Raw genomic sequence first — 24,754 nt, forward strand, 5'->3', positions numbered from 1 at the left:
CTGCAGCCGCGGGAGACCATGGGACAGGCTGGGACAGTGTTAGAAGCGCCAGGAGCAGGTGAGTATGCGACAGTCCTCTCTCCCCCTCACCCGCCAACCCCACCGCCGAACATGACTCGAGTATAAGCCGAGAGGGGCACTTTCAGCCCAAAAATTTGGGCTGAAAATCTCGGCTTATACTCGAGTATATACGGTACTTAGTGGTATCTTAGCCAATTGATGCATTTCTGATTCGTCTGACATCGCTTGGTGTAGTTGCATAGTGAGCAATGTCAGCAGATAAGAATTAGTGATATGTTAGTTAGCTAGCTCCAGCATTAGGACTACACATACATGCCAAAAGGTTTGTCTTTAGGGATGAGAGAGCACTAAAATGCTTGGATGCTTGTTGCTTGAACTGTTCGATTCCTAATGCTCGCATGCTTGTTTCAAGTAAATGGAAAAAGTCCTGAATGGAAGAAGAACAGCATGGGGAAGGCTCCTAGAAGTATCTCTGACTCACAGATCGCTGCTGAGAATAGTCTCACACTTTTACTCCACTTTAAAGGGGTGTTCCCATGTACAAAGACCCTATCCCAATATGTAGTTGGTATAATAATAATAATAGCAGATACCTCCCATTTGAAATGTAGCATAGTTTTTCCGATTTGCTGTTTTGTTCCTCATAAGCAGGCATTGCAGGACCTTAGGTATCTATGGATACGACCAACTAGCTGTCACTATCAGTGGCCGTAACCATGGATACCTAAGGTCTTACAATGCCTGCACATGAAGAAAGAGACATAGCAAATTAAAAAAAAAAACATACTACATTTCTAATTGGAGGTATTTGCTAACATTATTACACCTACTAGATAATGGGATAGGATCTTGGAGATGGGAATACCTCTTTAAGGACAGTCAAGAAAACATTCACAATCAACGAGAAACTGGAGTTTACAGGAAAAAAATGTTAAGAAACATTCTTTCCTGTATAATGACTTGTATATATTGCAAAATTTAAAACGGATATAAAAGTAAAGCAAAATTTGTTAAAATTATTTTTTAATGAAACATTGGAAAGTAATTTATGAAAAGTAATTTATGAAGGAAGATACGCCCTGTATTAGACAAAGGCCCTCATACACATTCTGTTCAAATTGTCATGTAGTGGTACTCCTAGACTCATAAAGGCTCTACACTAAGTACAAAGCCTGCCAAAAATGACAAGCAGGGTCATGCATACACCTCTAAAGGCACCAACTGTAGTGTCTCATTCAAATATTGTGAACAAAGTGTAGTTGTGGTTCTGCAGCGCCCCAGAGTCCTGGTCGTTGCAGTACTGTGGCTCCGCCACTATGGGGAGCCATGGTGCGTCCGATGGCACTGAAGGAGTTCATCTGATCAGGTATCACAGACACCAATACATTTCACAGCCGGGCCTCCGGGGGGAGCTAAGGGTTCTATTCATTAGGCCACTCCCCACCATAGTGGGTAAACTGAGGGTCAGGCAGGAAGTTAGATGAGAAAGCTGACTGGATTGAACGAAGCAACACCTTGTGGCAGAGGGTGTTGTGGAGGAAGAGACAGTAGGGTCTCTGCCAGGGGTGGGATCCTGGCAGAGGCTTGGCATTGGAAAGAACGTAACGGGTCCGCGCCAGCTCCGGGAAGCGGCGGGATCCAAGAAAGGACTAGAAGCGAGATAGATTGTGCTGAGTGAGAAACGAGATCAAGCAATAGGAGAATTCCAGTAGGGGTCGTGCTGTAAGACCGAAGCAACACCCTACTACGCCGAGGGAGTATTGTAACATTCAGCTTCAAGCAATACTCTAAACAGCGGCAGGACAGTCAGTTTAAGGCGGGCTGTCTAACACATATCACCTATGAAGTCTTGGGAGGCAATTGCGGGAGAGGGGCGTCTCTAGGGTCCCGGAAGAACTCCAGGCCTACCCGACAAACGGGTGCCGTTCTAACCGTAACATCAGGGAGGGACGGACGATTAGAAGAACATCATTTAATCGAGTTGTGAGGGAACTTAAGAAACAGACACAACAGTTGTGGGGTACTTTCCGTAAGCACAGCAGGGGAGGACTACAACACATAGCGCTAAGAAGGAAGGCACCGATTTCCACCTGTGAAGTGAACTCTGGAGGTGTCATTGGACCGGCCGGACTTGCGCAGCCTGGTGAACCGTATTCTGGACTGAGGACCCAGAGATCTCCAGTAACGAGGTAAAGAGACTGCAACCTGGTGTCCTCGTTATTTACCGCGACCTGCACCCCACAACTGCACCGTTACAACACCACTTATTGAGCCGGACGTCCTCCACTGACAGACAGGGCCACGGACCGGGTCTAGCCACCGTGACAACCCCAGAACTGAGACTCAGAGGCCCGGCTCCGGGTACCCCTCGGCCCTGCGGCGGTGTGGGGGCGCTCCAAATCTTGGCGTCACGAACAGGATCTACTTAAGCCTGAAGAATCAGGTCATGTGTGCCTAGAGACTGTGATTTGTTGTGCTTGAACTGTACTTTATTGCAAAGACTGTGTGCTGCCATTGACCAAGAGAAGTTCCCGCCAAAAGCCGCCGCCATTGCTACTTCGGAGAAGAAGGAGGGCGTGCTATGGGAGGAGACTACCAGAATGGCGCGAGAAATGGATACCGCCCCCTGCGCTTCTGGCTGCAAGGAGATGACCTGCCCCAAAGCAGAGGACAACCCCCTGATTTGCAACGGCGGGAAGCGGGTGATGGAGAAGCCCGACCTCGGAGAAATGGCAGAGTCAGATGCATGCATTGCCACCGATCAACAGATCATGATGAAGAACAGCGAGTGCCGGAACGGGGAAGGAACAGTCCCGGTTTGCCCTCGTTTATCGGGGGCAGACCCGTGTCCCCTGCAGCCGGAGGATCCGAAGCCCCTGGAACAGATAGCGGAACTGAGTCCACCAGTCCCGACCTCGGAGTCAGCGGAGGAGGAACCACAGCGAGTGGAGCAGCGTTCGGGGTCCGCATTGGAAGAGCCGCGGACCGAGCAGCAGCCGACTCCAGCGTTCTTGTCAGCGGACCGATTCGACACCAGTGGAACCACATCAGGCCCAGGTACGACAGGTATCCCTGCCCCCATGCTCGGTCCCGCTCCCGCGACCGATCTTCCCCGCAGCAGTAATCATTCGTTCACTATTGAGCGGGTGGTCCTCGGCCCCAGTGCGATCGGAAAGTTGTTACCGCCATTACCAACTAAGTGGGGAGAGCCCATAGAAATGGACCCTGGTGGAGTGATGTTTCGGTGGGATACCCCCTGGGTCGAGCAGGATGGGGTTCCAGTGGATGGTCTCACTATTGCGATACTTACCTGGGACCAGTACAAACAATGCGTGCTCCAGCACTGGGGGCAGCGCAACGAAGTTGAAAAACGGGAACTGCAAAGCAAGAAGTTGATATATGGTGGAATGGATGTGGTAAGACGAGGAATTGTGTCGGCCTTCCACCCCAAGAAAGGATGGGGCTCCATTTGGGAGTCGGGTCTACCTACTGGCATCTTCGTTGCTGGCTACGACGTGGAAACTCCCTGCTGTGATCGGGAAGGCGAGCCACTACGGGAGGGAGATCAGGTGACGTACACCCGTCACCAGAATGCGCAAGGATGGCGTGCCCGGAAGGTACAGCGATGTGAGTCTGAGAGAGTCTCACCTGTGGCCCCAACTACGGTTGGTCCAGAGTTGCTGGATCTTGTTACTGTCTCCACTGTGCGCTTTGTAGTAGCTCCCGAGCTTGCCCGCCGGGTTAATCTTCAAATCCAGACACCGAGTGACCTGGTGGCCCCTGCGGGGTTTGCCGCTGGAATCCGTGCCACTGTGGACGGGGCCCAGGAGCCAAGGCCACCTGAATAAGAATAAACCTCGGAAAAATGAAAATGTAAATAGTTACTGTTCCTGATTGTTTGTTGCTAAACCCGTCCAGGGTTAACTCTTTATGGATCCCTTAGTTGACCCGGGATCCTTATTGTTTGTTTTTCTACAAGTTTGCACAAGTTTTACAAACTGAGAAATCATGAACAGTGCATGATCCAAACTTTCTTGTAAATAGTTTGCACCTTATTAAAGGCGCTTCCTACTGGTTTTATTTAAAGACTCTTTGCGAAGATACCGTTCTGGAACCTTTGCTGAACAAAGACTGGTAGGCTGAGAAGACGAGCTACCTCAGAAAGACTTGATCCTCTTTTAAAGGGGATGTTCAACAGCGTACTTACGAGAGATACTGTTTTAAGAACAGTAATGCCATGGTAATGTTGGAATGAGAAAAGTTAAGTGTGTTCAACTTGTTTAAAATGTGAAACCTAGATAATGTTCTTTAAAAGGAAAGATGCAGAAAGCCCGTAGGGGTAGATTTAGAGTTCTGCTTAAGTGAAAGTAAGAAAGTAATAATGAAGGTGAGGATAGAAGGTAAACCCTGAGTCCCCATAGAAAGTTAATAATGTGTTACTAAGGACAGAAAGTGAACCCGTAGGGGTTAGTGAGTGAGTCCTAATAGGAGCCAAGTAGAGCCGGCTCCATGTTCTCTAATTGAAAGGAATGTTATGTCTATACCATGTATAGTAGAGAAAGGCAGTAGGCCCTGGCTGAACGGGGCGGTCCTGTAAAAGAAAGGAGAGGCAGTAGGTCTGGTGCCATAGGGACAGGCGGTCCTGCAGGTTCGAAGTAGGAGAATGAAAAGTTAACTTGCCCTGTAATGTGATTATGGGAAGGCCTTTAGCGAACTAGGAGTGTATGTTCCTTGAAGGCAATGTTAAATTATTGTTCATTAAATTGCACTTAGTAGAATACCCGGTTGGGTAATGAGAGTTAATTGTAGCCTGTTGCTATGATATTTAATTATGTTTGTAACGTTAAAGTGTCCTCACCTCCCATAAAGGGAAGCCTGTTCAAGTATACTTATTGTTTTGCACTCAACAAAATTGTATGTCTTTTTGCTAACTTGTATTGTTGTTTTCTTCCCAGTCCCGGAGTACTGTGTTTAACCAGGGGGGAGTGCAGCGCCCCAGAGTCCTGGTCGTTGCAGTACTGTGGCTCCGCCACTATGGGGAGCCATGGTGCGTCCGATGGCACTGAAGGAGTTCATCTGATCAGGTATCACAGACACCAATACATTTCACAGCCGGGCCTCCGGGGGGAGCTAAGGGTTCTATTCATTAGGCCACTCCCCACCATAGTGGGTAAACTGAGGGTCAGGCAGGAAGTTAGATGAGAAAGCTGACTGGATTGAACGAAGCAACACCTTGTGGCAGAGGGTGTTGTGGAGGAAGAGACAGTAGGGTCTCTGCCAGGGGTGGGATCCTGGCAGAGGCTTGGCATTGGAAAGAACGTAACGGGTCCGCGCCAGCTCCGGGAAGCGGCGGGATCCAAGAAAGGACTAGAAGCGAGATAGATTGTGCTGAGTGAGAAACGAGATCAAGCAATAGGAGAATTCCAGTAGGGGTCGTGCTGTAAGACCGAAGCAACACCCTACTGAGGCGCACTACCGGTGGCCGGAACGCCGAGGGAGTATTATAACATTCAGCTTCAAGCAATACTCTAAACAGCGGCAGGACAGTCAGTTTAAGGCGGGCTGTCTAACACATATCACCTATGAAGTCTTGGGAGGCAATTGCGGGAGAGGGGCGTCTCTAGGGTCCCGGAAGAACTCCAGGCCTACCCGACAAACGGGTGCCGTTCTAACCGTAACATCAGGGAGGGACGGACGATTAGAAGAACATCATTTAATCGAGTTGTGAGGGAACTTAAGAAACAGACACAACAGTTGTGGAGTACTTTCCGTAAGCACAGCAGGGGAGGACTACAACACATAGCGCTAAGAAGGAAGGCACCGATTTCCACCTGTGAAGTGAACTCTGGAGGTGTCATTGGACCGGCCGGACTTGTGCAGCCTGGTGAACCGTATTCTGGACTGAGGACCCAGAGATCTCCAGTAAAGAGGTAAAGAGACTGCAACCTGGTGTCCTCGTTATTTACCGCGACCTGCACCCCACAACTGCACCGTTACAACACCACTTATTGAGCCGGACGTCCTCCACTGACAGACAGGGCCACGGACCGGGTCTAGCCACCGTGACAACCCCAGAACTGAGACTCAGAGGCCCGGCTCCGGGTACCCCTCGGCCCTGCGGCGGTGTGGGGGCGCTCCAGTTCTCCCACACAAAAGCTCTGTACACAGTGAAAAGCCTGCCAAAAACTACAAGAAGCATCATCCATACAAGGCACAAAGTGTAGTTGATGTACTCCTACATTCAAAGGCTTTGCACAAAGTGCAAAGCCAGGAAAAAAATATAAAGAGGGTCATTCAGTCTTCCATGGATCCTTGAAGGCAACAACTGGCAGACCTCAAATAGTGATGTTTAAAAACACTATATTTGTTGCTATCTTCTGGTGGTGTGGAATAGTCTGGGCTAATCCAGGCTTTGCTCATTTTTATCAGAGTGAGTCTGTTAGCATTTTCTGTTGACAGCCCAAAACACCTGTCTGTTATGATCCCCCTTACTGGCGCTAGCGGCAGGGCAGCACAACACCTCCAAGCCATAGAGGGAGAGCTCAAGCCAGGTGTCCAGCTTTGAGACCCAACAGTTGAAGGTCCCAGAGGAATAAGGGAGTACGCTGGCTTTATTGGAAAGGTATTACTTTATTATCTTTAAAAACCTTTCCCTCCTTATCAAAAATATCCGATCATCATGGCCTAGACGTTGGAAGGGTGTCATGAAATTGCTCGAAGCCTTTGACAGTGTACCCCTGCCTCTGCTGTATGTGGTGTGTCTCTCACTCGCCTCTCCTCCTTGGCTAGGCAAGGAAGCCTGCCCCCTGCCGCTTGCATTGTCTGATGGGAATTTTTTCAACATATTTTCCACAATGGTCTTCTGGTATAGCACCATTTTAGTAGACCCCTCTGCCTCAGGAATTGAGATGCAAGGTTCTCCTTGTAGCATGGATCTAGCAGGATGAACAACCAGTGCTCTTTTTTGGCCAAGATGAATTTAACACGAGGGTCACAAGAAAGGCAGCGGTATATAAAATAGGCCATATGTGCCAAGCACCCTACAGCCATCACGACCCTGTCTCCACCATGATGACTACCCTCCATCTCCTCCTAATCCATCTCCTCCTCCTCAGTCCATCTACGAGAGATGGGACAAAGCTTGTGTTTGTAGTTGCCTCTGTTGCACTAGCAACCAGCTCTTTTTCCTCTTCAGCTTCCACATCCTCATTGTTAACCAATCTGCCATGAGCAGATCAGATGAGGCTGGGTTGAGCAGTATCTAACCATCTCAGGTCTTCATCTCAACCTGGTATGCATGCAAAGCTTCAGCTTTAATTGTCAGCAGCGACTGTTTAAGTAGGCTCAGAAGCAGGATCAAAGTGCTGATTATGGTGGCATCACCACTCACCATCTTTTTGGAGTTCTCAAAGTGTTTGAGAACCACACAAATGTCAGACATCCATGCCAACTCTTCAATTGTTATGTGCCCAGCATACCGACGAGCGTGTTGGAGCTGGTATTTAACAACTGGCCTCTGCTGCTCAAAACGCCTTGCTAGCATGTGCAGTGTGGAAGTCGCATACCAGACGGTGAGCTGGCACTTGCATGCACTGCTGTAGCACTGCCAGAGCAGCGGCAGCTGTAACAGACTAGCGGAAATGTGCGCTGCTGCGATGCATCTTGACCTGAGTCTCTGGTAAATCTGGATAGGTTTTCAGAAACCAATGAACCACCAAATTGAGTAGTGGACCAAGCATGGTACGGATGTGAGCTTGCCAAGCTTCACAGCCAACACTAGGTTACGGCCATTATCACACGACCATGCTTGGTTGTAGGTTCAATAGCGAGAGCCACAGATCTGTCTGGTCCGCTATTCCTTTCCATAACTCTGCCACAGTGTGTGGTTTGTCTCCTAGACAATTTAGCTTCTGCAGAGCAGGTTACCACTTTGCTGAGGTAGTGCTGCAGAGCTTCCAGCTGATGTGGACAGCAAGCTCTGATAAATTTGAGATGGAGGATGAGGAGGATCAGGAGAGGGTGCTGGAACTTCTGTAGGAGGTGGGGGAAACCCTGATCGAAGTAGGGCCACAATGTTCACCCAGTTTGCTGTTGTCAGTGGTTAAGTGTACAATCCTAGTAACTGTGTAGGTAAGGGCACGGGTGATGTTCCTGGACACATGCTGGTACAAGGAGGTGACACCACAGTGGGAGAAAAAAATGGCAGCTGGGGACTGAGTACCAAAGGACGGCTTCCATCATGAGTCATCGGAAACCCTCCTGGTCTACAAGCCTAAATGGCAACATACCCAGGGCAAGAAGCTAGGAAATGTGCCCGAATAGCATTTGGGCCTGTGGATGGGTGGCTGAAAACTTTGTTTTTCATTCCAAGGCCTGGGGTAGGGAAAGCTGAAAGCTGTGCTGGGACAAGTTTTTGTCAGTGCCTGATGATGGTGCCCCAGAATGTGCAAGGACAGGTGCAGGGTGGGAAGCATCTGCGCCAGTGTTTTGGACAGGGCATTGGGAAGCAGCTAGAACAGGGGATGAGGCAGTGTTGTCACCCGCTGGCACCTATTGTAGACCCAGACGTTCAGCCCACCGAGTCCGATGCTTAGATGAAATCTGCCTAATCATGCTGGTGGTTAGGCTCTTAGTGGCCAAGCCCCTGCTGATCTTGGCATGGCACAGGTTGTAAATGACCAATTTGTTGGTCTCACAACTCTCTTTAAAGGGAATCTGTCAGAAGGATTGTGCACACTAACCTACACACTGTCAGGTTGGCACCATTATATTGATTAAAACGATACCTTGGTCGATGAAATCCGTCTTCTGGTTGTTCTTTAATCTTTATTTATTATTATTATTTATTTATATAGCACCATTAATTCCATGATGCCCTACATGAGAAAGGGGTTACATACAGAGCTATATATATCGTTTACAGTAAACAAATTTACAATGACAAACTGGTACAGAGGGGAGAGGACCCTGTCCTTGCGGACTTACATTCTACGGGATAATGGGGAAGAGACAGAAGGTCTGGGGGTGCGGCAGCTCTGGTGGTGGTGAGGCGGCAGCTCTGGTGGGGGTGAGGCGGCAGCTTGTGCCCTCGGGCGAGCCTGGAGGGGGGTCTGCATGTGGTGCTCTGATAAGGTATTCACAATGCAGACTGCTGACAGGTCACTGCTCCCTCGGTGACCTGTCTTCTAGTTTGCATAATGAATACCAGCACATACTGAAGAAAAAAAAATGCCGTGGCACCTGCGCTGCAGCATAATCACATGGTTAGTGTCCACGTAATACCCATTTCTGATGTAATTGCGCGAGTACACAAAAATTATCCGTTTGAAAATCGCACCCACGCAGTAGCAGCGATCTGTGTGTATAGAGATCCGATAGTTACTATTGCACAGGCGGCACCATCTTGTTGGAGAAGAAAAAAAAATCCTCCGCCAAGATGACGCCACTCGCACCTGTGCAGTAGCAGCTCTCGGAGATCGCCGAAGATCAGTGACCTGTCAGCAGTCTGCATTATGAATACCTACTCAGAGTACCACATGAAGACCGCCCCCCCACAGGCCACCCCAGAGCAGGAACATATCATTAACTCAAAACTGAAAATAAAGATTAAAGAACAACCAGAAGACGGATTTCATCACCCATGGTATAATTTTAATCAGTATAACGGCGCCAACCTGACAGGGTGTGTAGGTTACTGTGCACAATCCTGCTGACAGGTTCCCTTTAAAAAAGTGCCAGATGGGGAATTCCTAACTCTTTTACAGAGAAATTCATGAGTGTTGGTACTTTGTGGAACAGTTGCTTTCCTTCTCCCCCTGGTCACTCCACTGCCTCTTCCTGCCTGTTTCAGTGCTGTCGATCCCTCCCCCTCAGTGATGCTGGCCTCGCTCTGCATGACAGCTTCCCAGGTTGGGTCACTGACTTTGTTTCATCATCCACCACCTCGTCTTCCACTGCCGCACCTTGGTTCTCCTGAGTTGGTGACTTAACAACCTGACTTATTGGCAACTGTGTCTCATCATCGTTTACCTCCTTAGACAAAATTTGCCGTTCCCCACAATCATCTTCTTGTGGTCATGGTTGTTCTAAGTTTTGAGCATCACTAAACAGCATCTCCTCCTGTTCCTCTAGGTACATGCAGGGCAAGAGGCCACAATCACGAAATGATGTTGTAAAAGCTCCTCAGTGCCCTACTTTGGGATGGTCTCCTGGGACTCAACAAGGTGGAATGAAGGGGGATCAGCATGAGGTTTAAGTGATCCAGACTGTTGGCTGATGAGACTGGACCGTGTGGAAGACTAGGTGGTGCTGGCAATTACGCTGGAAGCATTATCTGCTTATCAATCGACCGTCTGTTCACACTGGTATGGCTTCAGAAGAAGTTATCATGCCTCCCTGCAAAGTGGGACATGAAGCTATGTGTGGTGGATGGGCGTGTTTCTTGTACTTCAGCAACAGGTGTAGTCACACCTGCCCCATGTCCTCAGGGTCTGAATGCACCATCACCAGCACTTTCCCATCCCTTACCACACGTCTTGCGCATTTTCTAATTGCTAGGTCTCCAGAAATCAAGTTTATTTTTATTTAAAAAAATAATAATAATTGGTCACCTGCTGCAGGCAAAGTGTTTTTTTTTAGTTTAATACTACCATAATGTAACGCAAAGCACATAATATTCTATGGATAACAACTTCAATCCAGAAAAATTTTTGAACTTTGTTTGGAGTGTTATATACCACTGTAATATAACACAAAGTATGTAATACTCTATAGATCAACAGATTTACTTACCCTGCCCAGGTCCTGCACTGCTCTCTGCTGTTGCTGTTGTCTCTGTTGCTTGACTGCAGTGGTGACATCACATGAACATTGCTGTAGACAATCATTGACCTCAGCGGCTCCACTAACATAGATGGCACAAGACGCTGAGCTTAGTGATTGATGGCAGCTCTGTTACCATGATGTCACCACTACAAAAAAAGATGGAGACAGAAGCAGAGACATGGCACTGAATCTAGGGAGGATATGCAAGTCAAAGTTTATTTTACAAGTAACTAAACGTTTGATGAAAGTAGACAACCCCTTTAGGGCTCTCATACACATCAGATAGTCAAACGATCATTTGCCAGCTATTTCTACCAACTTGGCTACATGTGACTGTTCAGCTCAGTTGATTGTTTCTACATTCTCTGAGGGGGGGAAACAAGAAGGGAGTATTCAAAATCATACATGACAGATCCTTCTGTTCCCGGACATCTGTAGGGGGAGTTGAGAGTATATTGGTAGAATTGGCTGACTTTAGTCTGTGTATGGAGACCTTTAGATTTTGGTTTTAACTGTGTATCCTTTTTTCATTTTCTAATAGTAGCTCATCAAGACCTCCAGTTTCTTCCTGTTCTTTTTTTAATACGTAGTAAAGTTCCTGACCTTTGTATTTATGTGATTTATTCAGGTCAAGTTTTGTGCAAATAAACAAATCCGTCATTCGGTTCAATAAGTCCATGTTTGTTCTTGGCGTAAGGGGCAAGCTTTATTTTTCTAAATTACAATTTGTCAGTAAAAGTAACAAAAGAAAGTTTACACAATGCACATTATCCGTTCTTAGTGTTTGAGCTTGATGGCCACATTTGTCGTGTTCCCGTAATTGGATATTTTATATGACTAAAAAAAAAAAAATGGAAGTGTGAAATTTAGTGTGATAATGTCAAAATCTATTTCAGGCATAATGAAAGTATTGGTTACATATCTTGGATTAATACCATCACTCAGTATTGGTAATGAATTCAAGGGTAACCATTAACCAGATTAGGAGGCAAAATTTAGACCGTTACTGGATAGTTCTGGGTATTTCTTGAGTTCCTATAAATGATTGGGTGGGTTATATAATAGATGAAAGTTGATCGTATTTACTTGATTGTGCGCATCTGAATGGAGGGTGTCAGTTACGTTTAGTATTTGATGCTGATCTCTTGTTATAGAAGGTCAGCAAATCACTATCAGGGGTCCAAGAGCTCTCGGATTCTGAATGATCCCTTTCAGAGCTTACACTGGGTGCTGTTCTCACAGCTCGACTTCTGTGACCTGATTTAACATACAATTTGTGGAATGTTGTAACTTGATGAAAATCTCTGTTTTCAATAATTATATAATGTAACTAGCATTTTAAAGGTTTCAGGATTTTTCTGCAGTTTAATCTCTATTTCAACAAACTAGGAGTGACTTAAAAAGAAATTTATTTCATCTATATCTTTTTCAAAAGTGCGATTGATTTTTTTAATAAGAAAAAAAGCTTTTCGTAATCTAGTAAATATTTAATCATATGCACTGAATTTTGTGTTAGAAGACTTAGCCAGCCCTTCAAATTCAACATCATCCTGATAGGGAATTTAGATTGTGAGCCCCAATGTGGACAGTGCCGATAATGTCTGTAAAGTGCTGTGAAATTAATGATATAATAAATAAGTAAAATAAATAAAAAGAAATGCATTATCTGTCCTCCGTAGACCAACATTGAATTTACTGTAGACTTGCCACTTCCCACCAAGACCATGTGAGCGATTTGAAAAGTTTATGTAAACTGTACATTCACTTGATTCATGGGTATTCCAATAATTCAAAAAACTTCCACAGCTCCTGCAAACAGGTTATCAATATTTGTATGCTGAAAAAAGAAGCCTACCTTCCCTCAATCACATAAGGTTGGCATTAGATGAATATTATTACTCTCCTAATGCAGAGGTTTCTGAACACAACACTAGTGAATAAAGCCAGATAATTACAGCTAATCCTAAATTAGTCTTCTTGGAGAATACAATTCCTGGAAATTTAGAAAAAAAACACTGAACTGTGCAAAAGTTTTAGGCAAGTGTGAAAAAAATGCTGAAAAGTAACAACGCTTTCAAAAACAGAAATGTTATTAGTCGATGATGTTGAAATCCGGGCTCTGTGTGGCTGAACCATCACTTCCAGGACTCTTTGTTCTTCTTTACGCTGAAGATAGTTCTTAATGACATTGACTATGTTTGGGGTCATTGTCCTGTTGCAGAATAAATTTGGAGTCAGACGCCACCTTGATGGCACTGCATGATGGTAGAGCATGTGCCCGAATGCTTACATCCCTTCAAAATTGAAATATGTCCAGCAGTGCCTCCAGTTCAGAACTGGCAGCAACTAGTGGGACCCAGTAACATTAATTTACGGTCCAGAGAAGTCTGTCCAAAAGTAGTCTTCATGAAAAAAAATTGCAGCCAAAAGTCCAAACCTTCAATATAGAAACAAAGACCAAGGGATTTAAATATGCAATAAAACATAGGAAATGGGGTGCAGTAAAATGGCAACCGATGCTTTGAACAGCTGACATGTGCGTGGAACAGCTGCGGGTAGAATCGCGATCCACCCTCAGCTATTAGGCCATTAAATGCCGCTGTCAAAACACAATTGTGCCGGAAATCCGCCCATCGTGACCCCCTTTACATGATGGCGGGTCACTGATGGGTTAGAATGACAACCAGAGGTCTCCTGGAGTCCTCTATGGTTGTCACTGCCGGATTGCTATGAGCACCGCCCGGTGGTCGGCGCTCAAAGCAAGTGAGGTATTCTGCTACATACAGGTGATCTGATTATCGCCTGTACATAGCAGAGCCAATCGGGTTATTGCAGCTTCTAGTCTCCCATGGAGACTATTGAAGCAAATTAAAAGTGGAAAAAACATGTTTTTAAAAATATAAAAAATATATATAAAAGTTCAAGTCACCTCCCTTTTGCCCCATTCAACATAAAACAGTAAAAAAAATCAAACATACACATAATTGGTATTGCTGCGTTCAGAATCCCTCAGATCTATCATTAAAAAAAGGATTAACCTGATCGCTAAACGGCATACCGAGAAAAAAAGAAAATGCCTGAATTATGTTTTTTGGTCACCGCAACATTGTATGTAAAATGCATTAACGGCAGTTCAAAAGATCATATCTACACTAAAATGGTATAATCAAAAACTACAGCTCGTCGTGCAAAAAGTAAGCCCTCACCCAACTCAAGATCACTAAAAATGGAGACACTATGGGTATCTGAATATGGCACAATTTTTTTTTCTTTTTTTTTTTAACAAAGTTTGGATTTTTTTCACCACTTTGATAAAAAAATAAGCTGGTGTCTATGAACTCTTGGTGTCTATGAACTCGTAATGACCTGGAGAATCCTAATGGCAGGTCAGTTTCAGCATTTAGTGAACCTAGCAAAAAAGCTAAACAAAAAACAAGTGTGGGACTGCACTTTTTTTGCAATGTCACTGCACTTGGAATTTTTTTTCCTATTTTTGAGTACACGACATGGTAACTCCAATGGTGTTGTTCAAACGTACAACTTGTTCCGCAAAAAACAAGCCCTCACATGGCCATATTGACCAAAAAAAGTTATGGTTCTGAGAAGAAGAGGACCAAAAAATGAAAATGAAAACAAAAAATACCTCTGGTCATTAAGGGTTAAAATAACCACCTGTTTAACTTCCTTCGAAAACCGTGTGCTTATAACAGGTTTGATGTGGTAATACCCAGAGATTTAGTATCTTGAGTAACGTTTTTAGCTGTTATTTTGGAGGTCTTTGTATCTTCCTTTTTGACAAAGTGTGTTTATTCATGGTATTTTTAGCAGAAATTTCTCATTACATATGCAGTGGCTTGAGAAAGTATTCACCCCTCTCCCTTTGGCAATTTTTGTGTTTTGATACCTGGCAACCTTGAATTTCACAGGTTTTTTTAGGGTTTGTGTCAGTTCATGTAAAGAACATGCCTAAAACTGTGAACATTTGGTTTTCTTAATATTGTGAAGTAAACAACAAATAGGATAAAATAAGTGAAAACTTTAGCATGCATAACTATTCCCCCCATAAAGTCAGTACTTTGTAGAGCCTTCTTATGGGGCAATTACAGCTGCAAGTCACTTTAGATAAGTCTCTATGAGCTTTCCACATCTTGCCACTGGGAATGAGACCATTCCTCAAGGCAAAACTGATCCAGCTCCTTCAAGATAGATGGTTTCCTCTGGTGAAAAACAATCTTCAAGTCTAACTATACACTCACCGGCCACTTTATTAGGTACACCTGTCCAACTTCTTGTTAACACTTAATTTCTAATCAGCCAATCACATGGCGGCAACTCAGTGCATTTAGGCATGTAGACATGGTCAAGACAATCTCCTGCAGTTCAAACCGAGCATCAGTATGGGGAAGAAAGGTGATTTGAGTGCCTTTGAACGTGGCATTTTTGTTGGTGCCAGAAGGGCTGGTCTGAGTATTTCAGAAACTGCTGATCTACTGGGATTTTCACGCACAACCATCTCTAGGGTTTACAGAGAATGGTCCGAAAAAGAAAAAAAATCCAGTGAGCGGCAGTTCTGTGGGCAGAAATGCCTTGTTGATGCCAGAGGTCAGAGGAGAATGGGCAGACTGGTTCGAGCTGATAGAAAGGCAACAGTGACTCAAATCGCCACCCGTTACAACCAAGGTAGGCCTAAGAGCATCTCTGAACGCACAGTGCGTCAAACTTTGAGGCAGATGGGCTACAGCAGCAGAAGACCACACCGGGTACCACTCCTTTCAGCTAAGAACAGGAAACTGAGGCTACAATTTGTACAAGCTCATCGAAATTGGACAGTAGAAGATTGGAAAAACGTTGCTTGGTCTGATGAGTCTCGATTTCTGCTGCGACATTCGGATGGTAGGGTCAGAATTTGGCGTAAACAACATGAAAGCATGGATCCATCCTGCCTTGTATGGAGCATCTTTGGGATGTGCAGCCGACAAATCTGCGGCAACTGTGTGATGCCATCATGTCAATATGGACCAAAATCTCTGAGGAATGCTTCCAGCACCTTGTTGAATCTATGCCACGAAGAATTGAGGCAGTTCTGAAGGCAAAAGGGGGTCCAACCCGTTACTAGCATGGTGTACCTAATAAAGTGGCCGGTGAGTGTATATTCTCAATTCATTTTCCCTTCGACTTGGACCACTTTCCCTGTCCCTGTCAAAAAACATCCCCACAACATAATGTTGTCTCCACCATGTTTCACTGTGGGGATGGTGTTCTTGGGGTGATGAGCCTTACAATTTGTGTGTGTAAGTAAAGGTTTTTTTCTGTCTACTATTCCATAAAGGCCACCTTCTATGGAGTGTACGGCTTATTGTGGTCGTATAGACAGATACTCCAGTCTCTGCATCTTCCTCAGGGTTACATTTGGTCTCTACTGCCTCTCTGATTAATGCCCTCCTCGCCTGGGCTGAGAGTTTTGGTGGGTGGCCCACTCTTGGCAGATTTGTTGTGGTACCATGTTCTTTCCATTTGATAATGGATTTGATGGTGCTTTTCTAAATCACACTTTATTTTTGGCAGTGGCAGAGGCATTGCCACTTCCTCTATTCAATATATAGTACTTTAAAAAAAAAAAACACTATGTAGATTTTGGAAGAAAATAAATAGTTATATATCATTTATATGTTCTCCTCAGGGACCCAACCTTCCGTTATTCCTGTAGCTCCAGCCTTGCCTTTATACCCATACTCACTTCAAACTAAAAGTTACAAAAAATAGTTACCGATACTCAAAAAAAAAAGGAAAAAATCTCCACAAGGCGATATACTGTAGATTTTCCTAATTACAACTCAAAAATTGGTCACAGATCTGCTTTAATTGGGAAAATATGCACGGAAAGTTATGCATTACAGAAAACACAATTTCTACATACAATGAGTGATTAAGGTTTTTATAAATGCTTCAAGTAACATCTCCTAAACTGCTACAGTTAATAATCAAAACAAAAAACTGAATTTATTTACACACAAACGCTGAATTATCACAATGGACTATAGAATAAAAACAAGAAAGTTGGGTACTAATGTGCAGAGAAAGTATGCCTGGACTGTCAATGCAGAACTCTAGAATTCAGTAAGAGAAGAGGTTAAATTTCCACTCACGAATGTGCAGTTACCATTATGACCTTTACTTACAGCAAAAGTGTGATATTTGTGATATTTGTTGTATAATGTATGTAATGTGGCAAAACTACAAAATCAATAACGATTCCCACACATAGAACTGTGACCGCTCCATAGGGTCAGCAACACATCCAGAGTACAAAAGCGACCCATCACACAACACAAAGTAAAGCAATGCTATAGTAAGAGTAGACAAACGCCAACAATACATGATCTGTAGCTTATTCCAGGGATTCTTATAAGCCATCGCAAATAGCATAGGTGGTCTTCTCACTGCTCCGTTAGTGTAGTCATCCAAGTAATGGCCATATGCAATCTATTGTTCACAGATCCAAATAGAATTTGTTTATGAATGAAAACAACAATAATACATCTTAGATGAAGAAAAAAAAAAAGAAATCTAATTTTGCATCTTCTGAAGATGCTGCCCATCTGCAATATGGTTTGTTTTTCTATCATGGGCAGAAAAAAAAGGTAAGAGTCCCTTTAGACAAAGGACACAATTAGTGATGATTGAGTATACTCATTGCTCGGGTTTTCCCGAGCACGCTCAGATGGTCTCCGAGTATTTGTAAGTGGTCGGATATTTAGTTTTCGTTGCCTCAGCTGTGTGATTTACAGCTGATAGACAGCTTGAATACATGTGGGGATTCCCTAGCAACCAGGCAACCCCCACATGTACTCAGGCTGGCTAGCAGCCGTAAATCATGCAGCTGCGCCGACAAAAACTAAATCTCCAAGCAGTTACAAATACTCGGAGATCACCAGAGCGTGCTCGGGAAAACCCAAACGATGAGTATACTCGTACATCACTAGTCACAATTGGTTCTTGTTCACACCAACACTGCCCATCATTCTGGGACAGGTAGAGTCTATGTTTTGTGTCCTTCAAGTCACTTCCTTTACAGCAAACATTTGCAGGAAAAGAGGAGGTCTGCACAGATCCATACCCTCATTGCTCAATGGGACAAGTCAGCCTTAGTCAGCTCCCTACAGTAAGTGTGGACCATACCCCTTCCTTAGGCTCTGCTCATATCATGTTTGGAGCCCTCCATCAGAGGTATACAGTTGGATAAGGTGCATGCATAAGCCATCTCCAGAAGCAGGGAGTCCGCTATGTGCAGCCACAAGGGGCATAAAACACCAGGAGAGAGCCCCATCATACCCTACATTTGGGGCTACCCTGTAGCAGGGAAGCACATTGTTTAAGGGCAGGAGCCATTCACCTCCTGCAAGATCAGCAGACATATGGGACAGTAGCGGGAGTCGCTGCTGCCAGCTGTTGAGGTTGGTGGCAGTGGACTATGTGTTTAGCAACAATAGACCCTTATGAGAGGCTGGGACACTCCTGTGAAATCTTCAAGATTTTCTCCACTCCATCAGCAACAAGCTCAGTAGAAGTCATAGCTTGTCCTGCCAGCAGATCCCACCACCAGCCAAGAGACTTTCGGGGGAAGAAGTTTCTACATATCCTTATACCCTGCAAAAGCATATGCATGATCCTATGACAAAGGTGCCCTTTCTTCTGTTTTTTTTTGGCTGGCAACACTGGCTTTAGACTAGGTTCTCATTGCGTTTTACCATTTGTTCTTATTTCTAAATCCCTGGAAAATGGGATTCAGGCGTTTGCACAGATGGGGCCATTACTGTAATGATGCAGAAGGAGTCACTGTGTGCGCTGTTGGATATAATTTTTGGCCATATCCGCCTAATTTAGTCAAGCTCCAAGATGTGGTCAACTGTATTTGGGAGATCGCCGCAAATAGGTGGATACTGCTGAAGATTACGACCAACAGAGTACACAGTAACACCTATTTTCCAGGGCTTCAGACGTAAGCCCCAATGGAGCCACTGAACTAAGGGTAAAATGCTATGTGAACATAGTCTTACCTGGTCATCGGGCCTGCCTTTGGTTGACTCCCCATTCCTATACGGTGACTTCACAAGAGCCTTCCAAATAAATTAACAAATGCCTGTGACTGATGCCATACGATACGGCATCATCCATCACCCATATCAGATACTATTGCACAGAATGTGATGTGAACACGCACTTACATTTTTTTACACAATTTCTTAAAAAAAGACAAAAATCTTTATTATATACCAACCATCAGTGATCACAGACAGAAGCTGGGGTCAAGATCAGAGAATTCATTTATAGTCTAGGAACCCGAGAGGTAAACAATGGGATGAATGGGACCCTAGGATAGAGGGGTCCTGGTCAGATGTGGTCTCATCCCAATTATTACTAGGTGGTGACATGTCCACAAGAACAAGTTCTGGAGTATTATTATAAATGATTCTGGATAAGGATAATTACCGTAGATATGGTAAGGATTTAGAAAAAAAGTAGGGATTGTCCTTCGTAAAGAGGGATATGTGGAAGGAATGCTGGCTGACCAGGATGTCGTGCTGCGTGTAGTTGTCCCTCCATACAATCTGATCTAAATTAGGATGTCGATCCAAGAACTGTATGTGAGGATCTGATTTCATGCTCAGATATATTTTCAGTTTTCTTTTGTTAACCAGTAGGTGGCGGATTTGTGTCTAGTTCTACTTCATAAAGAAAATCGGCTTATACCAAAAGTAAATCTCATAGAAAATGCACTACAGCAGTCAGAGATCCCAGTCCACACTAGAAACTGTTTGTTTTTCCTTTATTTCCACATCGGATATATAGAAAATGTCCTGCGTCATCGGCTCTCACATTATACAGAGATCTATCATTGCATTGGGGGATACAGGTCCATACAAGTGACTGCTGCCAATATAATAAAACTAAAATGGTTTTTCAGTTTTATCTAAAAGATAGGATATACTGTATAAATCAAAGCTTTTTCTTTTTTTTTTTTAAATACTTCCCCTTGTTTATAAAATTTGCAAGATTTCAGCTTGATGTCAATGAATGGAAACATGTCCTCCACTCCTGATCATACAAGTGCAGTTTAGCAAATCTGAACTCAACTCTAATATGCACCCGGAAGCAGAATCACTTAGGGCAAGTTTGCCACCTGTGGCTTTAAATAATTCAGATACATAAAGCAGAAATTTTGAAAATGGAGATACATTAAAGGGCTTGTCTACTACTTGGACAATCCCTTCTGAATCCCTATATTTCAGCTTTGTAAAATAGTAATACCTATATTCGCCTCTGGTGCCGTTCCAGCACTGGCTCTCCCGGAGATTCCATGACATTATTATGTCACGCAATCACTGCAGCCAATCAGCCCTGGCTTCACTCTCCCCACCTTTGGACGTACCACATACATCTGAGGAAGTGAGAGCCGCTGTTGCCCTCTCACTTCCTCCTGATGAACGTGATGCATCTGAAGGCTGGGAGAGTGAAGCCAGAGCTGCTGAGCCGCAGGGATCGCATGATGTAACAAGTAGCGCTGGCTTCTCTCTCCCAGCGTTCAGATGCATCACATTCATCAGCAGGAAGTGAGATGGCAACAGTGGCTCTCACGTCCTCAGATGTACAGTACAGACCAAAAGTTTGGACACAACTCATTTAAAGATTTTTCTGTATTTTCATGACTATGAAAATTGTACATTCACACTGAAGGCATCAAAACTATGAATTAACACATGTGGAATTATATACTTAACAAAAAAGTGTGCCAAGAGTGTGCAAAGCAGTCATCAAAGCAAAAGGTGGCTAATTTGAAGAACCTAGAATATAAGACATATTTTCAGTTGTTTCACACTTTTTTGCTACGTATATAATTCCACGTGTTAATTCATAGTTTTGATGCTTTCAGTGTGAATGTACAATTTTCATAGTCATGAAAATACAGAAAAATCTTTAAATGAGAAGGTGTGTCCAAACTTTTGGTCTGCACTGTACGTGATGCATACAAAGATGGAGAGAGTGAACCAGAGCTGATTGTTATGTCACGCGATCCCTGCAGCTCAGCAGCGGATCCCCGAGACAGTGCCGACACTGCTGGAATGGTGGCGGCCGGCACCAGTAAGCAGAAGTGTTATTACTTTACAAAGGGGAATCGGATTAAGAAGGGGGTTGTCCATCAACCCTTTAAAGCATTTGTTCCCAACACACTTCTTGTTGTTGCAATTTCAATCTTGAGCAGGAAACATCATAGAAAAGCAAAGGCTGCTCACAGTCATACGAGCAACATGCGGCCTGGTGTTGTCATATTGAGAAACGGCTCCTGGGACACTTTCACATTCCCTTATGAAGGCCTCTTCATTCTATCTCCGCCTATCATTGTATCCAAGACAAAATCTGGACTCATCGCTGAAGAGAAAAGACCTCCATTGCAGTCTTGCTCTGCACCACCATAGCTTTTGAGAGCAATGGCATGAGGTTAACGGAACACCTGTATCTGGACGTTTGGCTTGCAGCCCAAAGTCGTGCAAACACTTACTGATGGTTTGTGTAGAGCGTTTGACACCTTAGCCTCCAATTTCACTTAGAGTACAGAATTCATCAATACTCACCATTCTGTGAATCTGATGAGACCACGTTGGTAACACTGTGAAGAGATCAAAGAGGGAACGGCACACCAGGACGGCTCCTACCAGGACGGGCTCCTACCAGGACGGCTCCTACCAGGACGGCTCCTACCAGGACGGGCTCCTACCAGGATGGCTCCTACCAGGACGGACTCCTACCAGGACGGCTCCTACCAGGACGGGCTCCTACCAGGACGGGCTCCTACCAGGACGGGCTCCTACCAGGACGGGCTCCTACCAGGACGGCTCCTACCAGGACTGCTCTTACCAGTACTTCTCCTACCAGTACTACTCATGAGATTATTGTGTGGAGTTGCATAATGCATTGTAGCCAACCCCCTCTAGTTTTCATTTCAGGTACACTAACAGCTCATCGATTTTGTCATGGAACCATTGATTCAGCCATTTCTCAACACTACTTTACATTACTGTGCACATTTATAGCAATGTGATAGGTTGGCCCAGAGTTAGCAGGTAGGAGTGCAATTGGAAATTGCCCAGGAGCCCCCATGCACAAATGCCCCCAGTAAGACTCTACACATCTGTTGGCTCGGTGGACTAGTGACTCTGTGGTCATCTCACTTTTCAAACTAGAAACTGCAGTCATGAAGCCAATTGTGCATTATCAGTGCAGTTTCTTAAGTTAAAGGGTAGTAGCTGACATCATGGTGTAACAGCCTGTGTAACTGCACCCTAAATGTTTGTGTGTGAAGTAGCAATACGTCAATATCTGGGACTCTGTCAGTGCAGTATGACTGTTCAAACTAACATGGCGGGGCCAATCATTTACATACACCATCCCACCTGCTTGTGCTCCTGCTATCTCCTCCCTACTCTTCTTTGATTGACAGCTCTGGCTTCATAGAGACTGAGAAGGGCAGAGATAGATGGAAAGGTGTATATAATTGACTGGCCCGGAGCGCCTGTTCTTGGTTTGAACAGTCATTCTGTGCTGACAGAATCCCTTTAATCTCACCCAGGGTCTCATTTTATCTACCACTGGTGAGAGTACAAAAAGTCAAAATCCAATTGATAATTTTACCAAGAAGTTCCATCCATTGTCCCCAAATTAGAGCTGAAATATGGATGCTGATCTTCCATAGTAGTGGAGAGAGATACAGAAACTATGGAGAACGCTCACTTGAATGTAAAATAGTGACTACCGCCTCTGACAAACTTTCAACATTCAATGGAAGGCTAGTCCCATATTTGATGTGGAGGGCTACACACACATGCCCCATAATGGGGTAGGTTGAGTTCAGATGGGGTAGGTTGAGTTCCCAATGATCATATTTTCTGATATATTAGCATATCGGTGCCTAAATGGGCAATCCATCATCTGAGAGCCATCGCCTGCCTGTGCTGCGCAGACATCTCATGACTCCCCATACACATGAGTACAGAGGAGAAGGTCAGACTCATCTGGCAGCGGCTCACCTCCGATGAAAACAAAAGGATCAACAGTTTATATTTCAACCGCCCGATCCTTCTCTCCTTTGACATCACCGGAATGTTTATCTGCACTTATGGCAAAGTTTTCAGACATAAACCCAAACCTAGATCATGCTCACAGCCCCATTACTCCTGAGTTCTTCCCTTTTAATCACAGCCACAGGGCGCAAAACAGTCAGAGACACAATTTCCTATAGAGCAGCAGCATCACAGTCGTCGTCATTATCATGATCATCATCCCTCATAGACCAGCACTGCAATTACAGCTGAAGTGCTTGGATAGGGGATAACTTGCTGATCGCTGGCGGTCTGATTGCTGGGACCTCCAGTGATGTTGATATCAGGACTCTATAAAACCCTGTCCTGAATGGAGCGGAGATGCACATGCACGAAAGCCATTGATTTCATCACCTATGGGACTGTTGGAGAAAGCCGAGCGCTGTACTCGGCAGTTCCATAGACAATGAATGGAGGCTGCACATGTTCTCCTCTGATGCCATCAGCTCCTGTTTTCAGGATTCAAGAACCCTGATTTAGGGGCCACTGGCCTTTAGATCCCAAGCAATCTGCAAGTTATCCCCTTTACACTGCATAGGGTATAACTTTTTTTTTTTCAGGGGGGGGGGGTGACAAAGACCCTTTACCATTGCCCCTTAAGATAAGCCAGAGTACACCATAACAGAACGACTCAAAAGACAGATTTATGGCACTTTTTAGGGTACACCTGATTTTGGAGAAAATTGCACAAATTTGTGACATCCTCACTCCAAAAAAGAAAACAGGCTAGATCTCTGATAGTTGTCACAGTTCCTTGTATAAGAGAGGATCACCAAACCGTGCAAGACAAAATGCCGCCATAATAATAGCAGGCACAGTGCACCCATAAAATCTCCATAGCACCCACCTGAAAGAGCCAGTACTCCCACAATCACAGCGGGAAGTCCACAGTGATCACTAGTGGAAGCCACTGACTCCCAGCTGTACTAGAGGCACCTGGGACATCCTGGGAGAACAGGTAAGGATGCTGCTGTGCATGAAGTCCCAGGTTACTCATAAAACCAGCATCAGAATAATATGCAGAAGTAGCAGAGATTCATTTATCATTAAACTATTTATTTTGGATAAATAACATAATGAGCCAGGTTTATTGCAGTCCTATGTAAAAGCACAGCCACGACCTGGCAAAAATGAGCAAACTCAGCTCTGCTCCATCTGTAAATAAAATCCCCGGTTACTCACCAAACAAGGAGTTGCAGAAGCCATACCACTTACATCCCTGCTGTCCTATGAGCCACCCACCAGATACACTGGCTGCAAAGCTGAATGGGGTCCCAAAGACACAGACCAGCAGGTCGCTGACACTGATGTTCAGCAGGATCATATTAATGGGGGTCCTCACAGCTTCAAACTTCACAAAGATCAGCAGCACCAGAAAGTTGTAGAGAGATCCCAGCACCAGGATGCAGCCCAGGCACACAGCCACCACATTGTGAGCTGTCCTGCTGAGGCCAGCTGCTGAGGGGTCCCTGCTGTCCCCAAGGCTGACATTGAGCAAGCCTGGGGCATGCAGCATCTCTCCTGGTCAGCACCCTCTGCTGCAGCTGATCATTAGGCGACCAGGAGTAATGCAGCTGCAGGAGCATCCAGGGGTGCACGAGCTCCCCCTGCTGGCAGCTGGCGGCGCTGCATAGTCAGATTGGATTGGCAGCAAGCAGGGAAGCAGCTCACTGGCCTTGGATCTGCAGTTAACCCCTGACTGACTGGCAGTTTTGGCCAGCATATAAGTAGATATACTATATGTAATTTGTGAC

The 24,754-nt window shown here is 44.9% G+C and overlaps 1 protein-coding gene across 1 annotated transcript in view; it reads right to left on the reverse strand.

The window, feature by feature from the left end:
* LOC143805714 (pinopsin-like) overlaps nucleotides 1-24,543 on the reverse strand; it is a 43,281-nt gene extending 18,738 nt beyond the window's left edge. Inside the window, exon 1 of the mRNA XM_077285282.1 lies at nucleotides 24,183-24,543. Coding sequence (XP_077141397.1) covers nucleotides 24,183-24,516 — 334 coding nt within the window. The 5' untranslated portion in view covers nucleotides 24,517-24,543. The remainder of the gene's footprint in view (nucleotides 1-24,182) is intronic.
* Nucleotides 24,544-24,754: the final 211 nt, after the last annotated feature.

This window comes from Ranitomeya variabilis, chromosome 2 (genome assembly GCF_051348905.1).
Source record: "Ranitomeya variabilis isolate aRanVar5 chromosome 2, aRanVar5.hap1, whole genome shotgun sequence".
Classification (NCBI taxonomy): domain Eukaryota; kingdom Metazoa; phylum Chordata; class Amphibia; order Anura; family Dendrobatidae; genus Ranitomeya; species Ranitomeya variabilis.